General features: G+C 43.1%; 1 protein-coding gene across 2 annotated transcripts in view; it reads right to left on the bottom strand.

Moving 5' to 3' along the window:
* Window positions 1–20295, bottom strand: part of OGDHL (oxoglutarate dehydrogenase L) — a 713311-nt gene that overhangs the window by 34802 nt on the left and 658214 nt on the right. For both annotated transcript variants that reach the window (XM_085608435.1, XM_085608426.1), the window contains one exon: window positions 13652–13777. In XM_085608435.1, coding sequence (XP_085464561.1) covers window positions 13652–13777 — 126 coding nt within the window. The remainder of the gene's footprint in view (window positions 1–13651; window positions 13778–20295) is intronic.

The raw sequence follows: 20295 nt of genomic DNA, 5'->3' as shown, positions 1-20295 counted from the left end.
AATAGTGTAGAAAGGCAAAAAACGTACCTACCCAACAAAAGGTTCTAGATGAAAGTAAACAAAAATTGATTTAGAGAAGTAAGAAAATGAGCTTCAAAAAGTGCCTTCTAAAGAAAATATATAATCTGGACGAAGCCTTACAATCAGGAAAACAAGCACTGGTAATGTCAATAGGTCTGGCTTGAAGGGCTTTATTTAGTTAATAGTGCAAATATGGAAATATGTTAGTCTGGTACATGTGGTAGATAATTTTGGTAGACAGGTACAGTAGGTAGGTTAAGTATGAGAGTATGGTAGGTATTGTATATAGGTGAGATAGTATGTATAATAGATTGAAACTAGATTGTTATGGTAGCTAAGTAAGGTCTGCCTGGTTAAAACAACTAGTACTCAAAGTACTATTGCCTGACAGCCAGGATGGGCTCAAAGTGTCATACTGCTCACACTACCTCTTTGCACTTGTTGTGTAGTTGTGCAGCAGATTTCCCTGCAACACAGTAGCTCTGGACACCAGTGTACATGAACCAAAACAGACACCCATGGGCACTGTGGTGTCCAGTTGGACCTGCAGTCTTGAGAACCGACCACAGGGATGAGACGCTTCATTTACTGCTTGTTGGGTCTTGCTTGAAAGTGCATGGTGCTTGTAGTTGCATGTTTGAAGAACTACAAAAACATTTTCAAGGACAACATCCCATACAGAACAAACTAAAGGGAAAAGCAGCATGGTTTTACACATGTCAAGCTGCCTTATAAAAGCATACATAAAGCGCTCTACACTCTATTTCAAAGTCAACCCCTGCTCCCTGCTTAACGTTTCGTATTTGTAACTGAATGGAAACATATTTTTTTCTTTCATTAAAACTGCACATAACACTCCTGCCGCTTTATTGTTAAATACTGCTGTTGAGAGCCACTTTATACAGCACACGGACACAACAACTAAGCGCTAGATTGCATATTTTAAGCCTCAAGAACCAGAGGCAATACAGAATGAGTATGGTCCTAGAAGGTGACATGACAATATGACTCTTATATCCGAGTACAATTGCAGTATTTATATGGCAGAGATATCCTGAATGTCAGACCATAATACATTCAAATAGATCTCTGGCATATGACAGGCAGCTACTGCCTCAGTGCTAACCACATTCCAGGTCACTTTTAACATGGAAGGAGCGGCTGGAAGGTACTGGACGGAGGAAGAGATCAAAGCACAGCTCAATCTTTCGGTTTGAGAAATACATCAAAAAGCAAGTCCACTACATGCTGAAGAATAAGGACATATTTATACACCTTGATAAAGAGTGCAGGAGCTAGGGTGTGCCATGACTGGAAGTGGTGCAGAGTATAGTAAAAATACAAGAACCTGAATGCAGGCACACAACACTGAAATATGACCACAGCTCAGATCAGGGGGACAAAACCAAGGGCTTCTTTACGAGATGGATGAGATATAGACCACTGTGAGGATTTTTAACAGAATGGAGGAATAGACAGTTACAAAAGAGGAGGAGAGAGGGCACAGAGGAGGGGAGAAGCGAGAAGCAGTGAGGACAGTAAGGGAAAGTGAAGCAGAAGGAAAGTATTCTGACAAAAAGAATAACAAGAATGTCTGCTGTAGAGAATAAAATAACAGAAATCGACTGCGCTGGGTATAGAGTACATTTATAAGATAAATGAATGTGATGTAACGAGTGATAAATCTTAGCATTTTCAGATATTCAATAGTCCCTCGTGCAATCAAGTAGAAGCAATTCTTAGGAAGTGCTATGCTAGACCCAAAACGTCAATAGCATTAACTGACAGACAATAATATTTTTGGACTGATCGAAAGATTTGATTGACAAACTCCCAAGCCAATGGCTGAAGAGGGCAGATCGAAGCATTGGAGGAAGGCTGACCCAAATCTCACTCCATGTACTACTGTACACAGGAAATTGGCTTTACCAGAACTAATTAACAGAAAGATTTAATTGTGCTGCAAAATAAAACTGGAACAGTGACAGGTGAAATTAATTTCGTGTATGGCTTCTGCCTATCTGCTCCAGTTCCTTTACATGGAGAGTTAAACAATGTCTAACACACCCCAGTTGTTTTTTAAACATGACATAATTCCATCTGGCTTAATCAGAAAATCAAAAAGTAAAATGTTGTTTCAAGAAGACATTTTAAAAGATATTTTGGGGAAAGTTATTTTTCTCTTTATTAAAAGGGCGCTGGGGACCTGCACGTAATTGAACATTTTGTGCTGAAAGAAAAAGAAAATCCCATGACGAAGAAGTTGAATGAATAAGGAATGCAGCATGAACCACAATTGTCAGGATCCGTGGAAACTGATAGTGGCGAAAATGTGAATGAGCCAAAAAGCTGCACAGTATTTTGCTAAATAACTAATAATAGCCCTTTAAGAACTGTTCTTACTAAACTTTAAAACCTGATGAATAATCTTTATGAACGCAGTAAATATGTGCCTCTTCCTGTGGTCTTTTATTTCTCTTCTTTTCACCAGGACAACTTTGGGTATTAAATAATGAATAAAAAAAACGTATTAATTAATAAACAACATGAATTACATTTTCAATGCAATTGTTGAGTTAAAGTAATTTTTTAACCCAGATCACAATTCTGTGAGCATGATTTTCAAACATTTGGCTTCAAATATGGCTAATTACGAAACTACTTGAGCTTTGGCCCAACTTGAGTTGAAAACGCATGTCAAGTATCGGATACATCTGCAGGGAAAATTATGAAAAAGTGAAAACTGATCTTGTAGAAATGTTGATGGCAACAAAGTAAACATCATGTCCCACAGCCCAGCAAACAAGCATTTTAAAACACAACACTGCTTAAGCATCAAAGCACAGCATGTTCCCGCAAATTAGATTAAAGAAAACCTAAATAAAAAAGTATTTTTGAGTATGAGAATTGTCCCACAAATTTCAAATCAGATAAGCAATATAAACCTAGTTCTGAAAAGTAATTCAGTGGATAAGAGACAAAGACCATTCCCAGCTTTATGCTTCATTTAGAGTTTGGGATAGTGATTTTGTCAGGTGTCCCGCATCCACCCAACTCTAAATAGGGACCTTTGTGCCACATGTACAAAATGTTCATTCACAAAAAGTGGATGCAAGTTGGGTTTGCGCACCACCAACTTTTTCCGAGCAAAGAAAATGTTGTGATCACAAAATTCCCAATTGTTGCAGGTCGCAATCCTCTCTACTTCAATAATGAGGTAGGTTACAAATTGTGACTCACTATTTAGAAGCCATCACAGAGATGGTGGCCAGATGGGTTCAGAAAACCACCAAGTCTGCATTTAAATAAAGTAAACTTTTTTTTAATGCGATGTATTTAAAAAGGATTTTTTTTTTCTTTTAGTTTTTAGGTTGAGCCTAGCGGCAGCGCGCATGCGCAGCTCGTTCTGCAAGACTGCTGTAGTAGAGTATGAGAAAGAAGCTGCACCAACTCATCTCCCATATTTTTCATTGGCTTGTGTCATTGTCTTTCATAAATGCTGCCTTCGGATTCGTTAATAGGCTTGTTAGTCCCTCCTTAGTATGGCCTTGTCTTCATTGGTACCCTACCATGGCGACTGGCCTTTTACTTCGGTTGTTACACGGGACCTGTTATTTAGTCTGTTAGCACTATTTACTTTATTGAGTTTCACTTACTGCAGGCCAGACATGCGCAGCTTCAGCTGAAATCGTTTGCGTTTCTTTAAGCAGCATGGCCGCCCCATAACACGGGCTCCTGCTTTCAATCAATTTAACCCAGCATTATCTCGTATCTGTTTCACCGCCCTCCCCCAAGTAAAATGGATTTAAAAATGATTAGCGAATGAAGTTATGTGAATTCCAGGTAGCACTTAATCCTGTGCTAATGGGCTGGAGCTGACAACAGCAAATCAGTGTTACATGTCATCTGTGCTAAAGCCACCTAATGGGATGTTTTCAAAAGCCTGTTTACTAACAACAACACAACCACCACCACAAATACCACCACCTCCACCCCCAATACCACCACTGCCAATACCACCACCAACAATACCACCACCAATAACACTACCACCAGTACCAATACCACCACCTCCACCACCAATGCCACCACCAATACCACCACCATCAATACCACCACCACCACCAATATCACCACCACCAATACCAACACCCCCACCAAAACCACCGCCAATACCACCAACACCACCACCACTACCAATACCACCACCACCAATACCACCAACCCATATACTACCACCACAACCACCAATACCACAACCAATACCACTACTAATACCACCACCACCAATACCACCACCACCACCAATACTACCACTGCCACTAATACCACCACAACCAATACCACCACCAATACTACCACCACCAATACTACCACCAATATCACCACTAATACCACCACCACCAATCCAATTCCACCCATACCACTGTCAATACCACCACCAATACCACCACCATCACTAATACCACCAATACCACCACCAATACCACCACCAACACCAATATCACCACACCAAAGCCACCACCACAAATACCGCCACCACAAAGACCAATACCACCACCAACATCAATAACCCACCACTCCAACTCCAAAGTTAGTAAGTTCTCAATGTTTTGCGACCAGATTTTGGTTACAAAACATTGATACATACCATAATCAATCACTATTTTGAAAGGATGCTGTAAACAAACTCCTATGAAATAGCGAGTCTTTATACCTTTGGAAACCCTTTTTGCAATTCGTTAAAATATTGCCAAACTGCAAAATGGGTTTACTACATTAAAAATGGCATTTAGCGGTCTCAAACTCTTTGATTAAATGAAACACATGCTTTGTGTCTGCTAAATGGCTTCATGCATCTGTCCCTTTGTCCCCAATGCGAGCCATCGACATTTCTAAAGTAAACTTCAAGCCAGTCAATTCAGAGCAACGTTTTACTTAATGCTACCGCATGAGACAAGAGCTTCAAACAAATGGATGAGTCACAATGAGCGAGAAGTGGATTCTCAAGGGACAGAAAATTATTAGATATGAGACTAAGCGTGTTACATTTAGCAAACCTTTCTATTGCTTCCCTTATGTGGGAAAAGTGAGTTTTGTTACATTCAGTGAAATAAGACTCTACATAGAGTTATGTTAGTGTTAGTGTGTAATATTAACCAGGACAGCATTTGTTCATGCTAGAGAGGAAGTGATACACTTCATAACTGTATTCCTACAGTAGATTAATACAAACTATTGATAGAAAGCAGTAGTTCTTGACCTGTGGTCCAGCGACCCGAGGGGGTCCAAGAACCCTACTCAGGGGGTCCGCGACCGCTTAGAAAATTAAATATAAACAGTTTAATAAAGTGCACATGAATAAGCAAAATGTAAAATTGAAAATGTTAAAACATTCTGTAAATGTGAAGGTATTTTAATTTCAAGGCTAAAAATTAAGTTAGTATCAGATTGATGCATTGGTGCAGTGCAAGTGCATCAAACAGAGAATATAGCATGGACAATGAGTGGCCTAAATTGAATTTAGAAGAGCTCCAAACTTCCCATTCAAAATAAAATTGTGACTTTTTCTTTATATTTGTTTGTGAATATTTAATCATATGTGTTTGTTTGATGAATGCATGTTTCGGTATTTTTGTTGTATTCTGCTTCATGGTTAAAATCATAGAAAATGGTTAGGTTTGGTTCCAGGCTCCCAGTACTGACTTAGGGCCTCATTACGATGGAGGTTGGCATCACAGCGGGATTGAGACTGCCCGACAAGTAGTCGGTGGTCCCACCTGCCATATTTTGATAAGACCAACGTGTAGGTTGTCTGAAACTGCAGTTTTCTACTGCGGCTTAAGCTGCGGCCCTGCAAAGGGCTGCAGCACAAGCTGCAGAAGAAAAAGGCATCCATGCACCGTGTGCCAGGCACAATGTGGTGCCTGGCACACAGTGCATAGATGTTGGGGAGGGGGGGCACCACATGTGCCCCCTAGCCACTTAGCAGTGGCCTACGGGGGACGGGGGCCTTGCTTGGGGCCTCCAAAATCCATTTCTGACGGCCTTTCCATGGCAGTAGGACTGCCATGAAAAGGCTGTGGGAAATGGACATACTAATCCCTACGGTGGTGCCTGCGCAGGTGCCTGCCATTGAAGGGATTAGTGTCCGACTTCCGATAGGACAGGCACCTTGAGCCTGTTGGAGGCGGCAGTCTGTCTACCTGACCGCTGCGGTCCGACTGTCCGCATTGTAATACAGCGGTCAGACCGAAGGCCTGAATGTCTGTGAGACCGCCGCCGTTGGCCTGCTGCTGGCAGTCCCACTGACATCAAAATGAAGCCCTTAGTTGGGGATCACTGGATTCCTGAAAAGAAACAGTAGGGGTCAAAGAAGTCCAAATGTTAAGAACCATTGATACAGAGCATACCACATACTTAATTGTGTCTACGTTCTTTAACATTAAGGGACTTACTCTAATCCATGCGCTAGATCCAGTTTGGGTGCAAACTTCACAATATAACTGCCACAGTAACTGGAGGCCCCAGCGGGTTTTACCTACACGATTGATGGCAGGAAAAACCTGACGCCAGTTGTGAAGACAAACATTGCACAAACCAATTTTGTGCAAACTGGAATGTGGTAAGCACATGCAATTAGCATGTTATCCCCATTCAAGGTCTGAAACTCGAAATGGTGCAGTATTTGCATCCACCGCTAAATACTGCACATTATTATCATAAAATATGGCGCTGTAATAATGCACCAAACTTCTGCAGGATTTAGAACGAGCGCCTAAGTGTTCATATACAACAGTAGTCGTTTTTATCAACCAGAGAAGGGTGAAAGGCTTAGTAGTCTCTACCACAGTCAAACCTTTGACCTACATGCTGGTGGACAGCCATTCAACCCTATGGGTAAGGTATGAATGCTAGGCAGGAAGCTGAAGGAAATGAACAGAGCAGCTAACCCAAACGCACTAGAACTATGACTGCTCTTCCTCAGAGGATGTTCCCATATGCTGACAATACCATTCTGCTTTTCCACAGTAGAAAAACTGCTGCATGCAGAGAGAGCACATGTCTATTGCACACTGTAGACACCACAACGGCTGATTGAATGAGAGGGAAGAGCAGAAATATGATGACCCTCGATGTTAAGACATATAGGGCATGATTTAGATCTTGGACCTATATTTTAAATTTTCATCAACTAGTTTAGATATCCTTCGACGTGAATTGCTTGGCAAATTTAAGACCCTTAGTTTATATTAGTTTAATTTTTGCTATGTGGTATAATTTTCACTAATATTAGCGGTCGATGTGGGTGAGACAAACTCTTGACTTTTGGAAGGAGATGCTATATACTAAGCGTAGTTTGTGCACTTTAGACTCCTGGTTAGTTGCTGTTATGTGGAATAATTCCTCGCTAATATTGGCGTTTTTATGGGGGAGATGCTATACGCTAAGCTCTGTTTTGAAATAAGTTTTATTTGATCCTCGCAGTTGGCATGGAATCGAATCAATTACTTTGACGCCACCGGGGGCCCATCCATTGAAAATTAATCCTTAAGGTATTGACCTTTTATGTAGTATGATCATTAATTAAATTCATGTGATTTATCATGTACATTTACCTTAAGTACGATTTCCCCCTCCTTCATAAGATTACGCTGGATTAGCATATCCATCCTGTCGGATTCACTAGAGGAACCACGGACCCCAGTTCTTACCTTTAAATGACGGGTGAGACAATTTAAATACACATACATTTCCAATTACGTCCTAAGTTTTTAACTCTTGAGTGCAACGACCTGACCTATGGTCCCCCACTTATTTCAGGTTGCCCCGCCCTGTCCTGATGAAGATCCGCAAGGCCGAGGAATTAATCGCCCTCATGGCTACAAGTCGGATCGAAACATCGACGCCCATTTAATCAAGCCTGGACCCTGAGCCTTATCCCCGCGTGCCATCCTAGAATTGATTTCTAGTCTGAATTGACAAAAAATTCTTGTGATTGTACTTTGGCCAGGCTACTAAAGGACGGTGATTTACAACCAGTCCCTTTTGTTTTTTGCTTTGACATATCAAAATTCTTTATGTATTTCTGTTGAAATATTTCTTCTCATCACTTCACTCTTGAGCACTCTCACTTTTTTCTGCACGTCTCCCTCTGGAGCAACCCTTTTCAAATTGCTATTTGTATTGAATATTGTCTGGGTTTCACCAATTGATTTAAATAAATACACGGTGATCCAGAATGTGGTAGTTTTGCACTTTTTAATGTTAATTTACAAATATACTTATGCTAAGTCATAATCATTGATTAATTGAAAATGTAGCGCTTCAAGATAACTCTATACCATTGGTTAATCAGAGCGACTACAGACAGGGGCAGAGTTGGTACTTACTACCGTTTGAATTAACTTCAAAGAAACTCCGGGGGTTAACCTGACTCGCGCTTCAAATCCGCGACGCACGGGCGTATTAAATCGGTAAACAACATCAGCGTGAGGCATTACGTGATCTGTGTGAGAGAGAAAAGGGAGGAAAGACTCTCCCGGTGTTGATATATGGCACTAAGGAATTGGTTGGACGGGGTTGCCAAAAAATTATCAAAGCACACATAAATAAATTAAGGCATCTGAAATTACGGGCAAATAATATGGTATTTAGTACAAGAATCCTGAAAGGAATTGATTGAAAAACAGAGATACAGCAATAGCAATGATCTGTACAGGATTACAATTTACATTTAAAAACCATATAAAATGGATAGACAACATTGACAGACATAGTGATCAAAAGCATATCATTACATTATTAAAAGACATACTATGAGATACACATAGAACTTAATCAAACAGTGTCCCACACTAGATCCCTAGTGAACTATATGGGAAGTGTATTAAACCACTAACTATTTACGAACACATAGACCTAAATGTACTCTACCAACCACCAGATCCCTGGTGTGTCTAATGGCTCGCTACCTCAAAAATAAGGCCAGATTCATGTATTACTGAGTACAGACACTTGCCTGCTGATCTCCTCAAATTCATTTAAATTCAATTCAATTTATCATTGAGCTTCTACGGATTGCCATGACCAGAAACTACTTTACATTTCTGGGAGAATACTATGTACAAACTAAGGGCATAGCGATGGGGGCGAGATTCGCCCCAAATCTGGCTATCATGAGTGACTATGAACAACGCTTTGTCCTTAATGAGTATAATCCATATAGAGACTGCATTGTATTGTGGCGACGTTATATGGATGACGTCTTGATAATTTGGAAGGGTAATGAGGAACAACTTACATCTTTTCACCAGTGGCTCAATACTTGCTCTACTGATATTAAGTTTACTCTTGACTCCAGTAGAGAGACAATCAATTTTCTGGATATTAAAATAAATGCCCAGTCAGGTAAGCTATATACTAGTTTGTATAGGAAAAGCAGTGAGCGTAATACTCTCTTGAGATACACAAGTCATCACCCCCGCAACCTAAGGGACAATTTGCCTTTTGGCCAATTCCTGAGGCTGCGGAGGAATTGTTCCAAAAAGGAGGACTATTTTGAGGAGTCAGCAGGCCTTGTAGCCAGATTGAGTGAACAAGGTTACCCCATTAGACTGCTAAAGAAAGCATGTAAACATGCGTGGCATAACCATAGGGATTTTTTATTAGTCCCAAAGGTTAAAACTAATACCAAGGAGGAACGTCTAGTGTGTGTAACTACCTTTAATACCAAAAGCAATGCTATTAAGAAGACCATTAATCATCATTGACATTTGGTATCTGATGAACTGGGAAATAAAACGACCCCTTTACATGCATTCAGGAAAGGCAAAAATATCAGGGATTATGTGGTTAAATCTCTATTACACACACCAAGGACCCCTGGGCAGACCACTCTACGGGGGATTTAACCCATCAAGGGCCATCACAAGTGCGGCTCATGTAAAGCCTGTACCATGTCTAAAGAGATGACTGAGTTTACGCACAATGACCGGACATATACATTACACGAACACAGTAACTGCAACACTAGTGGCGTGATTTATGCAATCGCCTGCCCATGTGGGTTTATATATGTTGGTCAAACCATCCAGAGAGTCAAATGCCGCATTCTACAGCACTGTAGCCGTATACGATGTAAGGTACAAGGTGCCCCATTGGTTGAACATTTTACGATGTTTGAACACGCAGCTGACAGCCTCAGATGGTGGGTCATTGAAAAGGTTAAACCTAACCCAAGAGGGGGTGACTTTAGCACTGTGCTTAACAAACGGGAGTGTAAATGGATACATTCGTTGGACACAGTTACCCGGGGTTTAAATGAATTTGAGGAGATCAGCAGGCAAGTGTCTGTACTCAATAATACATGAATCTGGCCTTATTTTTGAGGTAGCGAGCCATTAGACACACCAGGGATCTGGTGGTTGGTAGAGTACATTTAGGTCTATGTGTTCATAAATAGTTAGTGGTTTAATACACTTCCCATATAGTACACTAGGGATCTAGTGTGGGACACTGTTTGGTTAAGTTCTATGTGTAGCTCATGTCTTTTAATAATGTAATGATATGCTTTTGATCACTATGTCTGTCAATGTTGTCACACTTAGAACGGAGGAGGCCCGAGGGATGCGCAAACACCCGATCTCCATGCCCTGGGCCATGTTATTGCACGCCTTCACGCAGGAAACAGCGGCTGCGGCGAGTACACAACCGATTGATCCCCTGGGAGCGCCAGCGCCCCGGAGCCCACCCCGGGAGCGGCACGGGCAGTCCAAGCACCCGGTGCCTCGCAGAGGCAGGCATCACAGGCCCCACCGCCAGATCCCTCATAGGCTACAACCGATTCCCCAGCCCCTGCGGCCCCCTCTCCGCATCCGCGACCACCCCGAGCCCCCCCCTTTTCTTGTTCTATCACGTTGGTCCAGCTCTCGAGCGCATAGTCACAAGCATTCCTGATAGACGACGTAGTGCACCCCCATCCCCTGGTTCCCTGCCCCCAGTTCGTTCATAGTTACTCATCGGCTGCACTTCTCTAGCCTCCGAGATACCACACAAAGGGGTTCAATCACATTGTACGGCGCCCCTGCGGCGCGGCGATCAGGGCGCGCTCCGGTAGGGCATACCCAGCGGCTGATCCCGGCCACGCACCTGCAGCACTACTTAGGATAGGGTCGGATGGCCTGAACGCCCACGAGACTGTGAGGTCGAAAGGGCTGCGATAGGGCGCTCGTGCTATGCAAGTCTCTGTGTTAATGGCGATACCACCTGTGCATGTGTATATTATTACATATAAATGCCAATAAAAACGTTTTTAAAAAAAAAAATGTCTGTCAATGTTGTCTATCCATTTTATATGGTTTTTAAATGTAAATTGTAATCCTGTACAGATCATTGCTATTGCTGCATCTCTGTTTTTCAATCAATTCCTTTCAGGATTCTTGTACTAAATACCATATTATTTGCTCGTAATTTCAGATGCCTTAATTTATTTATGTGTGCTTTGTTAATTTTTTGGCAACCCCGTCCAACCAATTCCTTAGTGCCATATATCAACACCGGGAGAGTCTTTCCTCCCTTTTCTCTCTCACACCGATCACGTAATGCCTCACGCTGATGTTGTTTACCGATTTAATACGCCCGTGCGTCGACCGCATTTCATTAGGCAGTCTCACAAGCCCGGAGACGGTCGCGGATTTGGAGCGCGAGTCAGGTTAACCCCCGGAGTTTCTTTGAAGTTAATTCAAACGGTAGTAAGTACCAACTCTGCCCCTGTCTGTAGTCGCTCTGATTAACCAATGGTATAGAGTTATCTTGAAGCGCTACATTTTCAATTTTCATCAACTAGTTTAGATATCCTTCGACGTGAATTGCTTGACAAATTTAAGACCCTTAGTTTATATTAGTTTAATTTTTGCTATGTGGAATAATTTTCACTAATATTAGCGGTCGATGTGGGTGAGACAAACTCTTGTCTTTTGGAAGGAGATGCTATATACCTAGCATAGTTTGTGCACTTTAGACTCCTGGTTAGTTGCTGTTATGTGGAATAATTCCTCGCTAATATTGGCGTTTTTATGGGGGAGATGCTATACGCTAAGCTCTGTTTTGAAATAAGTTTTATTTGATCCTCGCAGTTGGCATGGAATCGAATCAATTACTTTGACGCCACCGGGGGCCCATCCATTGAAATGTAATCCTTAAGGTATTGACCTTTTATGTAGTATGATCATTAATTAAATTCATGTGATTTATCATGTACATTTACCTTAAGTACGATTTCCCCCTCCTTCATAAGATTACGCTGGATTAGCATATCCATCCTGTCGGATTCACTAGAGGAACCACGGACCCCAGTTCTTACCTTTAAATGACGGGTGAGACAATTTAAATACACATACATTTGCAATTACGTCCTAAGTTTTTAACTCTTGAGTGCAACGACCTGACCAATGGTCCCCCACTTATTTCAGGTTGCCTCGCCCTGTCCTGATGAAGATCCGCAAGGCCGAGGAATTAATCGCCCTCATGGCTACAAGTCGGATCGAAACGTCGACACCCATTTAATCAAGCCTGGACCCTGAGCCTTATCCCCACGTACCATCCTAGAATTGATTTCTAGTCTGAATTGATAAAAAATTCTTGTGATTGTACTTTGGCCAGGCTACTAAAGGACAGTGATTTACAACCAGTCCCTTTTGTTTTTTGCTTTGACATATCAAAATTCTTTATGTATTTCTGTTGAAATATTTCTGCTCATCACTTCACTCTTGAGCACTCGCTCTTTTTTCTGCACGTCTCCCTCTGGAGCAACCCTTTTCAAATTGCTATTTGTATTGAATATTGTCTGGGTTTCACCAATTGATTTAAATAAATACATGGTGATCCAGAATGTGGTCGTTTTGCACTTTTTTATGTTAATTTACAAATATACTTATGCTAAGTCATAATCATTGATTGATTTAAAATATAGGTCTACGACCACTGTCTTTTGTATCAAATATTACCCAGGTCCTTGACTATTATTGGGTTACCCCGTTCTTTGTAATGGCCATGATTTAGATCTTGGCAGATGGCATGCCTGCAAACTCACACAGTGCCATTGTGTGACACACGATATCGGCTCCCATCAGTCACTCTCCCGGTGAGAAGCCGATAACACATGTGTCAGTGAAAACGAGCTGAAACCCACTGTAAATAGTGGGTTCCCAGTTCATTTTCCGAGGCTTTAAACTGCCGACGTCCATTAAGGGGTGTGAAAACAACCCAGGACGTCACCACCAGCCTCAGCAAGCTTTTTTTGCGAGGTGGAGGAGGGGGCGTGGGGGCGGGCTGGGGTTCAAACAATCCTCATAGGTACTTTTCGGCATGATCCCCTGCCCCTTCGAGGCCCCACCCCCTCTTCACACAGTGAGATTGTTCTTCAAGTTGGAAGGTATGGGATGGGCTATTTCATCATAACCCTGAAGATATCCCGTCCGCCGTATTACAAGCTCCATCGGATATAATGCTCTTGTATTATAGCGGATGGGTTATCCGTCACGTTTGTGACGTAGTATCCTGTCCGCCAAGATCTAGATCATGCCCATGATGTTGCTTGGCTCACTAGCATCCTGTTACCCTCACTCACCGGTTTACGAAAAGGCAGCAGGATCTGCCTCCGGAGAACGTGGAAGTAGCTGGCAGGAGTCGAGCAGTTCACAACAATCCAGTTGCAATCATACAGCTGATGGATGTCGAAGTTTTCTGTGAATTCCTACAGGAAAGAACGAGTAAACAAATGAGTTATCTTCTATCTATGTATCAATTCTCTGAAATGATTATTTCTTTGTAATTTATAAAGTTCTCCTGCAGTTTGAATATGGCAGTTTGAGAGAGTTACTTTTTTCCATGAACGCGGCAACGAGGTGCTGTTTATTCAACGTGTTTATATTTTAATTTATTGAATACTTGTCATCACTTTCACCCCGTCTCCATCCACAACGTTGAAATGCATTGTTATGCTCCAAAGTTCTTCCTGGACTACCACCTTACATTCATCCGCCTCTCGAAGAAACACTACACCCATTCCCCAAACCACCATCACCCAATTATTTCCTCTGTATTACACAAGTCTTTATCACGCTGCCCGCAACAAGTAACTCTTAATCACATAGCCCTCTCAAATTCCACTCTGTGACTGCTTTCCGTATACAACAAGTCTATTGATCAAAATACTTTTCTTTTTTTACAAATAAATGACTCACCAACAAGCGGAGCTTGAATATAATTAAACAATTATCTGAACCAAATATTTCGTTTTACTTTCCTTTGGTCCTACAGCACTTTATGAATTATTTACTTATTTACAGTATTTATATCGCGCTTTGTGTCTCCTTTTGGTTATTTCATAACGCTAGGTGATAAGCAGAATGCGGGTCAGAGTCCAATCAGTTAAGAGAGGCAACAGGTCCGATAGTCTTCAGTTAGTACTACTGAAGAAGTGGGGTTTAATTAAATGTCTGCTGGAACAGATCAGTTTTCAAGCCTTTACTTGAAGGGTTTGAATTTGAAACCTCTTTGAGCGGGTTCAAAGTGTGGATCTCCAGACTCCTAGAGGTCTGCATTCAAGTTTATTCTGTCTAAAGGCTCGTTATGAGATAAAGCTGACTTTGCTGATCCCAGGGTTCCATTTTGCAAGTTGTGGGTGGACATGCCTCGCAGGTATCCCGATCCTCTGCCCAGTAAGCAAGGTACAAACAATTCTGAACTGCCGCAGGTTCAGACACATTGTGGCACCCTATGTTCTGGACCCTCTGTAGTCCGCTGATTAGCTTTTTTGTCAACTTGGTGTAAACATTGTTACTACAAGGTTAGCAAAACCATCACAAGTGCTCCCATCAGTATTACTCAGTAGTCGGTTCAGAAGAGTACGAGGATTCTCGAGACGGGAAAGCAGCGGATTGATGCCCTTGACCCTCGCATTGACCAGAGGAACGTACAAAAGTTCAAAATCAAATCTGAACCCCATGTTCCTAACTATATGTGTTGTAGCAAGGGTTCTCTTTGATTAGCATGCTGCTCAAAGCGCAGTGAGTTAGTCATCCAAACATATACATGGTCCAGACAGCTGAATATGTTAGTATGGTTGGCTAGGCTGTTTTCCAGCTAAAAGTGGATCTCACTGTCTTCTGAGTACGTCTGGAGGTTTAACTGGTATTGTTCTAGGAGCTGTGCCTGGGGAAATTTGTAGATGTTTAGAAGAAGGCATGAAAGGGATGAGCACTGGGATTCTACACTTGACACTTTCCAAAGTGAAAACACCACAGACCCAATTCAGATATGATGGCTGTGGTTGGAAAAAAAGAACTAGACCCATTCCAAGGCAGAACGTCTGACTCCACCCTAATTCTTGAATCTACTCAACAGTACCCTGTGGTACACTGGGCAGAAAGATCAAATATTATGATGGCTTTGTGATTGTTTTTGTCCAATAACAAAAGCAAATGTTCTCTGATATGATGGCTTAGGTATCCCTTGCTGACCTGATACAGACTATTGGTCATTAAAGATGATATGAAGTTCAATGTTTCTTTGTAGCTGTCTTGTTATCTCCTAATCCACGAGGCAAAGTATGGCACCAGAATATTTTTGCCAGAATATCATCTGACACACATATTGTGTCATAAAGAACATGTTACTTACATTCAGTGATGCTCTCTTTGGTGGATACATTATCTAACTGTAGATTCCTCACCAGAATATACACAGGCACCAGACTGGATCCGGAAACTTATAAACAGCAGTGCTCCCATGAGTTAGTGGGTGGCGTCATGCAGCTTCCTTCATTCTGTTAGGAAGTGATGAAAAGGGTTGCATATTAGCGCCAACCCTGTGCACTGTCAGTTTCTTTTTGATTCCCTCAGACACAGAGCCCATAATGTATCTGAATACCAGTGTGCAGATCTGTACCTTGGGACCTTTTTAGATGAAAAAAAGAGACCTTTCCACAGTACGATGAGGAAGGCAGGTTGTGAGGAATCTATGGTTAGAGTATCCACCAGAAAGAGTGCCAACGAAGGTAAGTAACTTGAACTTCTTATGGATACTTCTAACCGTAGAATCTTGAACGTTATAAAAAGATATCAAAGCAGTACGTCCCACGATGGATGGCCTGTGGAATGGGCTCAAACCAACAGTACTGCAAATCAGAATGGCCGAAATGCCCTCCCCATCGGACCTGGCTTCTAAGGCAGTAGTGATTTGTGAATGTGCACATGGATGACCATGTTGCGGCCTGACAAATGTCATGAACAGGCATATTTTATGCCAATTCAGTAGAAACAGCCTTGGCTCTGGTGGAATGAGCTCTCAGTCCTTCGGAAGGCTGTTTCTTGAATGCGTAGCAGATCTGGATGCAGACGACTATCCACCTTGACAAAGCATTTTTCTGCACAGCCTTTCCTTTCTTTGCTCCAGAACCAAAACCCTGGAATCCCGCACCGCCTACAAAGCAGCCACCTCATCAAATCCACAAGGAAGAAATCCCTCCAAGACAGAATCCTCACCAGCGCACACAACACCAAAGAGCTCTTCTCCCAACTCCCAGCTAGCAAACTTCATCAAAGCTAACAACATCCTGGACATCTCCCATTCCAGATTCCGAAGCAACCACAACACCGGGACCGCCCCACTCGCCCCAACGACGACATCTGCTACCTCCTCAACTAGGGCGAAATTGAAGCCCTCATCCTCCTGAACCTCTCGGCCGCATTCAACACCGTCTCCCACCACACCCTAGCCACCAGACTCTAGGATGACAGCCTTTGCAGCAAAGCCCTCGACTGGATATGTTCCTTCTTCACTGGCAGAACTCAGCGGGTTAGAATACCTCCCTACCTCTCAGAACCGACAGAGATCAACTGCGGAGTGCCCCAGGGCTCCTGCCTGAGCTCCACCCTCCTCAACGTCTACATGGCCTCCCTCGCAACCATTGTCTGGAACCAAGGGCTCAACATCGTCTCTTAAGCTGACGACACACAGCTGATCATCTCACTCAACAACGAACCCAACATCACCAAACACAACTTCCAAGAAGGGATGAAAGCCGTTGCCACCTGGATGAAGAACAGCTGCCTGAAACTCAACTCTGAAAAGACAGAAGTACTCATCTTTGGCTCCACCCCTTCCACATGGAACGCCTCGTGGTGGTCCTCTACCCTCAGAACTCCCCCCACCCCGACAGACCACGCTCAAAACCTCTGCATGATACTAGACTCATCTGTCACAATGAACCGCCAGATCAACGCTGTATCCTCGATTTGCTTAATCACTCTCTGCATGCCCCGAAAGACTTTCAGCTGGATCCCAACAGAATCCAGAAAAACCATCACACATGCACTTATAAGCAGCAGACCGGACTAAGACAATGCTCTCGATGCTAGAATCAATGAGAAACTCCTTCACAAACTCCAGACTGTCCAGAATGACGCAGCCAGACTGATCCTTGACATCCCCGTCACAGTCACATCACCCAACTCCTGCGCGATCTCCACTGGCTTCTAGTCGAAAGAAGAAAAACCTTCAAATTCCTCACCCATGCATACAAGGCCCTTCACAACACTGGACCCGCATACCTGAACAGTCGACTCTCCTTCCACGCACCCAAAAGACATCTGTGATCAGCCCAGCTCTCTCCGGCACCGTCCCTCGTATCAACAAGACTAGAACGGGATGAAAGTCCTTTACCTACCTCGCAGCCAAAGCTTGGAACATCCTACCCATCCACCTCTGACAATCTCCCGCATTGCACCAGAAGGAAGGACCTCAAGACCTGGCTCTTTGGTACATGGGTCACTCCTGTCAGCTCTGGGTGTGAAAGGGAGAGGTGTCTGCCGCTAGTCTAACTGCGGTCAAGCAGTCACCACAGCAGATCTTTTGCAGTCTCCTCCGAAACCTGGATGGAATCTAACAGGTTTCCTTGGGCTGGCCCACTGTAACTTCAGGTTTCACTGCAGAGTCTGAATATGCCACCTGAAATAGTCGATGAGCAGGAGTTGGGAGGCAAACAGTCCAAAAACCATCAGAGCTCAATGCAAGGGAGCCTTTACTAATTGTGAACCCTAACAATGTTTAGTGGCATGCAATCATCTGGAGGTGGTATACAACTGACTGGTGAGCCCGCCTTCAATAGCCTGTCATCGAAGTGGGGGAAAACTGGTATCCCCAATCTCTGAAGGTGTGTCAGGACCACCGCCATCACTTTTGTGAACACCCGAGGGGCACAGGTGAGGCCGAAGTGGAGCATGGCAAATTGAAAATGCTCCTCGCCTACCCTGAACTGCAAGTAATGGAGGTGGGACCGTAGGACGGGTATAAGAAAGTATGTACCCTGCAGGGCTACCATCTAGCCTTACAGACACAGGGCAGACCAAACTTGAGAGTATCTTGAATCTGTCATTCTACAGGAAGACGTTCAAAGGGCTGAGATCTAAAACAGTATGAAGGCATCTGTCCTTCGGCACAAGGAAATAGCAGGAGTAACAACCAGTCCCTATTTACGAGGCCAGTACCCTCTCTATGACCCCTATGGATAAGAGAGCCTGCACCAAATGGCCAGGAGCTCCTCTGAAAGCCACTGTGATGTGTGTGAAAGATGCAGTGGATTGAAAAGTAATGGAAGTCACATCTGAATCTTTTGAAAAGACTCCCTTTCATTGCAGCCATCAAAGGTATGGTGCAGTTCACGGCCTTTACTTCATCAACATGAGTCAAAGACATTCAGGCTATGTTCCTGATGTTTTAGTCTTGGTTCTGGGACCCAGGAGGACAGACTTCTTCAGGGCATGCCTGCCGGCAGAATTTCGAATGGAGACCCCTATGGCTCCGTAGGGTGCAAAGATGCACCAGAGGGAGCAAGAATTGCACTGAGGATCTGAGGCATTGCCACTCTGAAGGCCGTTATCTGCTGTGAGGTCGAAGACAGCCCAGAATATTTGTGGCCTGTCACGCCCAATGTGGGCTGGGCCGTATTTGGGTGACATTGGAGGCGTGTGATCTCCATCTTGATGTACTGACACTTTCTCCATAAATTTCAAGTGGTGGGATGTAGTCTAGTCCCTTTTAGTCTTTTTGCACTGATATTTTGGATTTGACTTATCAGAAGCCTTCGATGAGGAAGCTGACATTACACAGGAGAAGCCTCCAGACTAAGACCACCTTAGAGCACGCGACTTGGGGCGGGATCTGTGCTTTGACTGTGACCTCTTCTTATGTTTGGTGACATAAAACTTTGCTTCCCGCTCTTGAAGAGCATTTGAGTGCATACGAAAACAATTGTTGCACAAACAGTCGTGATCAGAAACCAAGCATCACAAACACATCATGTGCAGATCCGTGACCAACATCTGCTACCTGTAGTTTTGTATTGGCTTGAATCCTGTCATTTCTGTTGGGGACTTGCTTCCCTAGCCACTGCTGTAAAAATTCGAAAGTCGTTGGAAAACTGAAAATGTTGGTAGCAAATCTCCAGATCTGAGTCAAAAGGCATGGAAAGAGGGGAACTGACATCAGCTCTAGACAAGGAAAAAATAATTTGATGACCTTTTCCTGGGGGACCCAGTTGATGTCTTTGCTGATTTGTACACGTTCACTTGCTTGTCAAAATTAAACGAACATTTCAACACCATTCCTATGCAGCCTTTCCCGTTAATTGAATATGCACAACCTCCTGCATAGACTGTGTCCGATTTGTCTGACTTACAAGTGTTTATGTCCTTGATGGATGATGAACCTGCAAGGGTTGACAAACTAAGGGATGACTTGGATATTGTTGAAAACGTGAACATGGACAGCGGTCTTAAGCCACGCTCCAAGTTCGTGCCCTCTGACACACATCATAACCTTGATGAATTCCAAGAGACAGTGACTAGGGATTTACACAAACATTTTTAGAGACCCAGTAGTCAATCATGCAAGAGTCATAACGTATCTCAAGCTGAAAAGTCAGCACATTTACTATCCGATGAGAGCATCGTAATAAGAAAGGCAGAAAAACGCAGAAACATTGTAATAATGGACAGAAGTGTCTACATTCAGGAAATAAACAGGCCGCTGGGAGGATACCAGCTGCTATGAACTTATCACGCAAAAACCCATGAATGCATTGGCCTCATTTATTAACATGAGACTGACTGACTATAAATGTGACTGATTACAGAGTATAGTTACCGCTCTGTAAGGAATCCACACTTCCTACGTATGTACATATTACCCAAAATCAATAAGGAGGTGAGT

This window comes from Triturus cristatus, chromosome 1_2 (assembly GCF_964204655.1).
Source record: "Triturus cristatus chromosome 1_2, aTriCri1.1, whole genome shotgun sequence".
NCBI lineage: Eukaryota > Metazoa > Chordata > Amphibia > Caudata > Salamandridae > Triturus > Triturus cristatus.
Note: the sequence above shows the minus strand (reverse complement) of the source record. Positions and strands in the feature narration are given on the sequence as shown.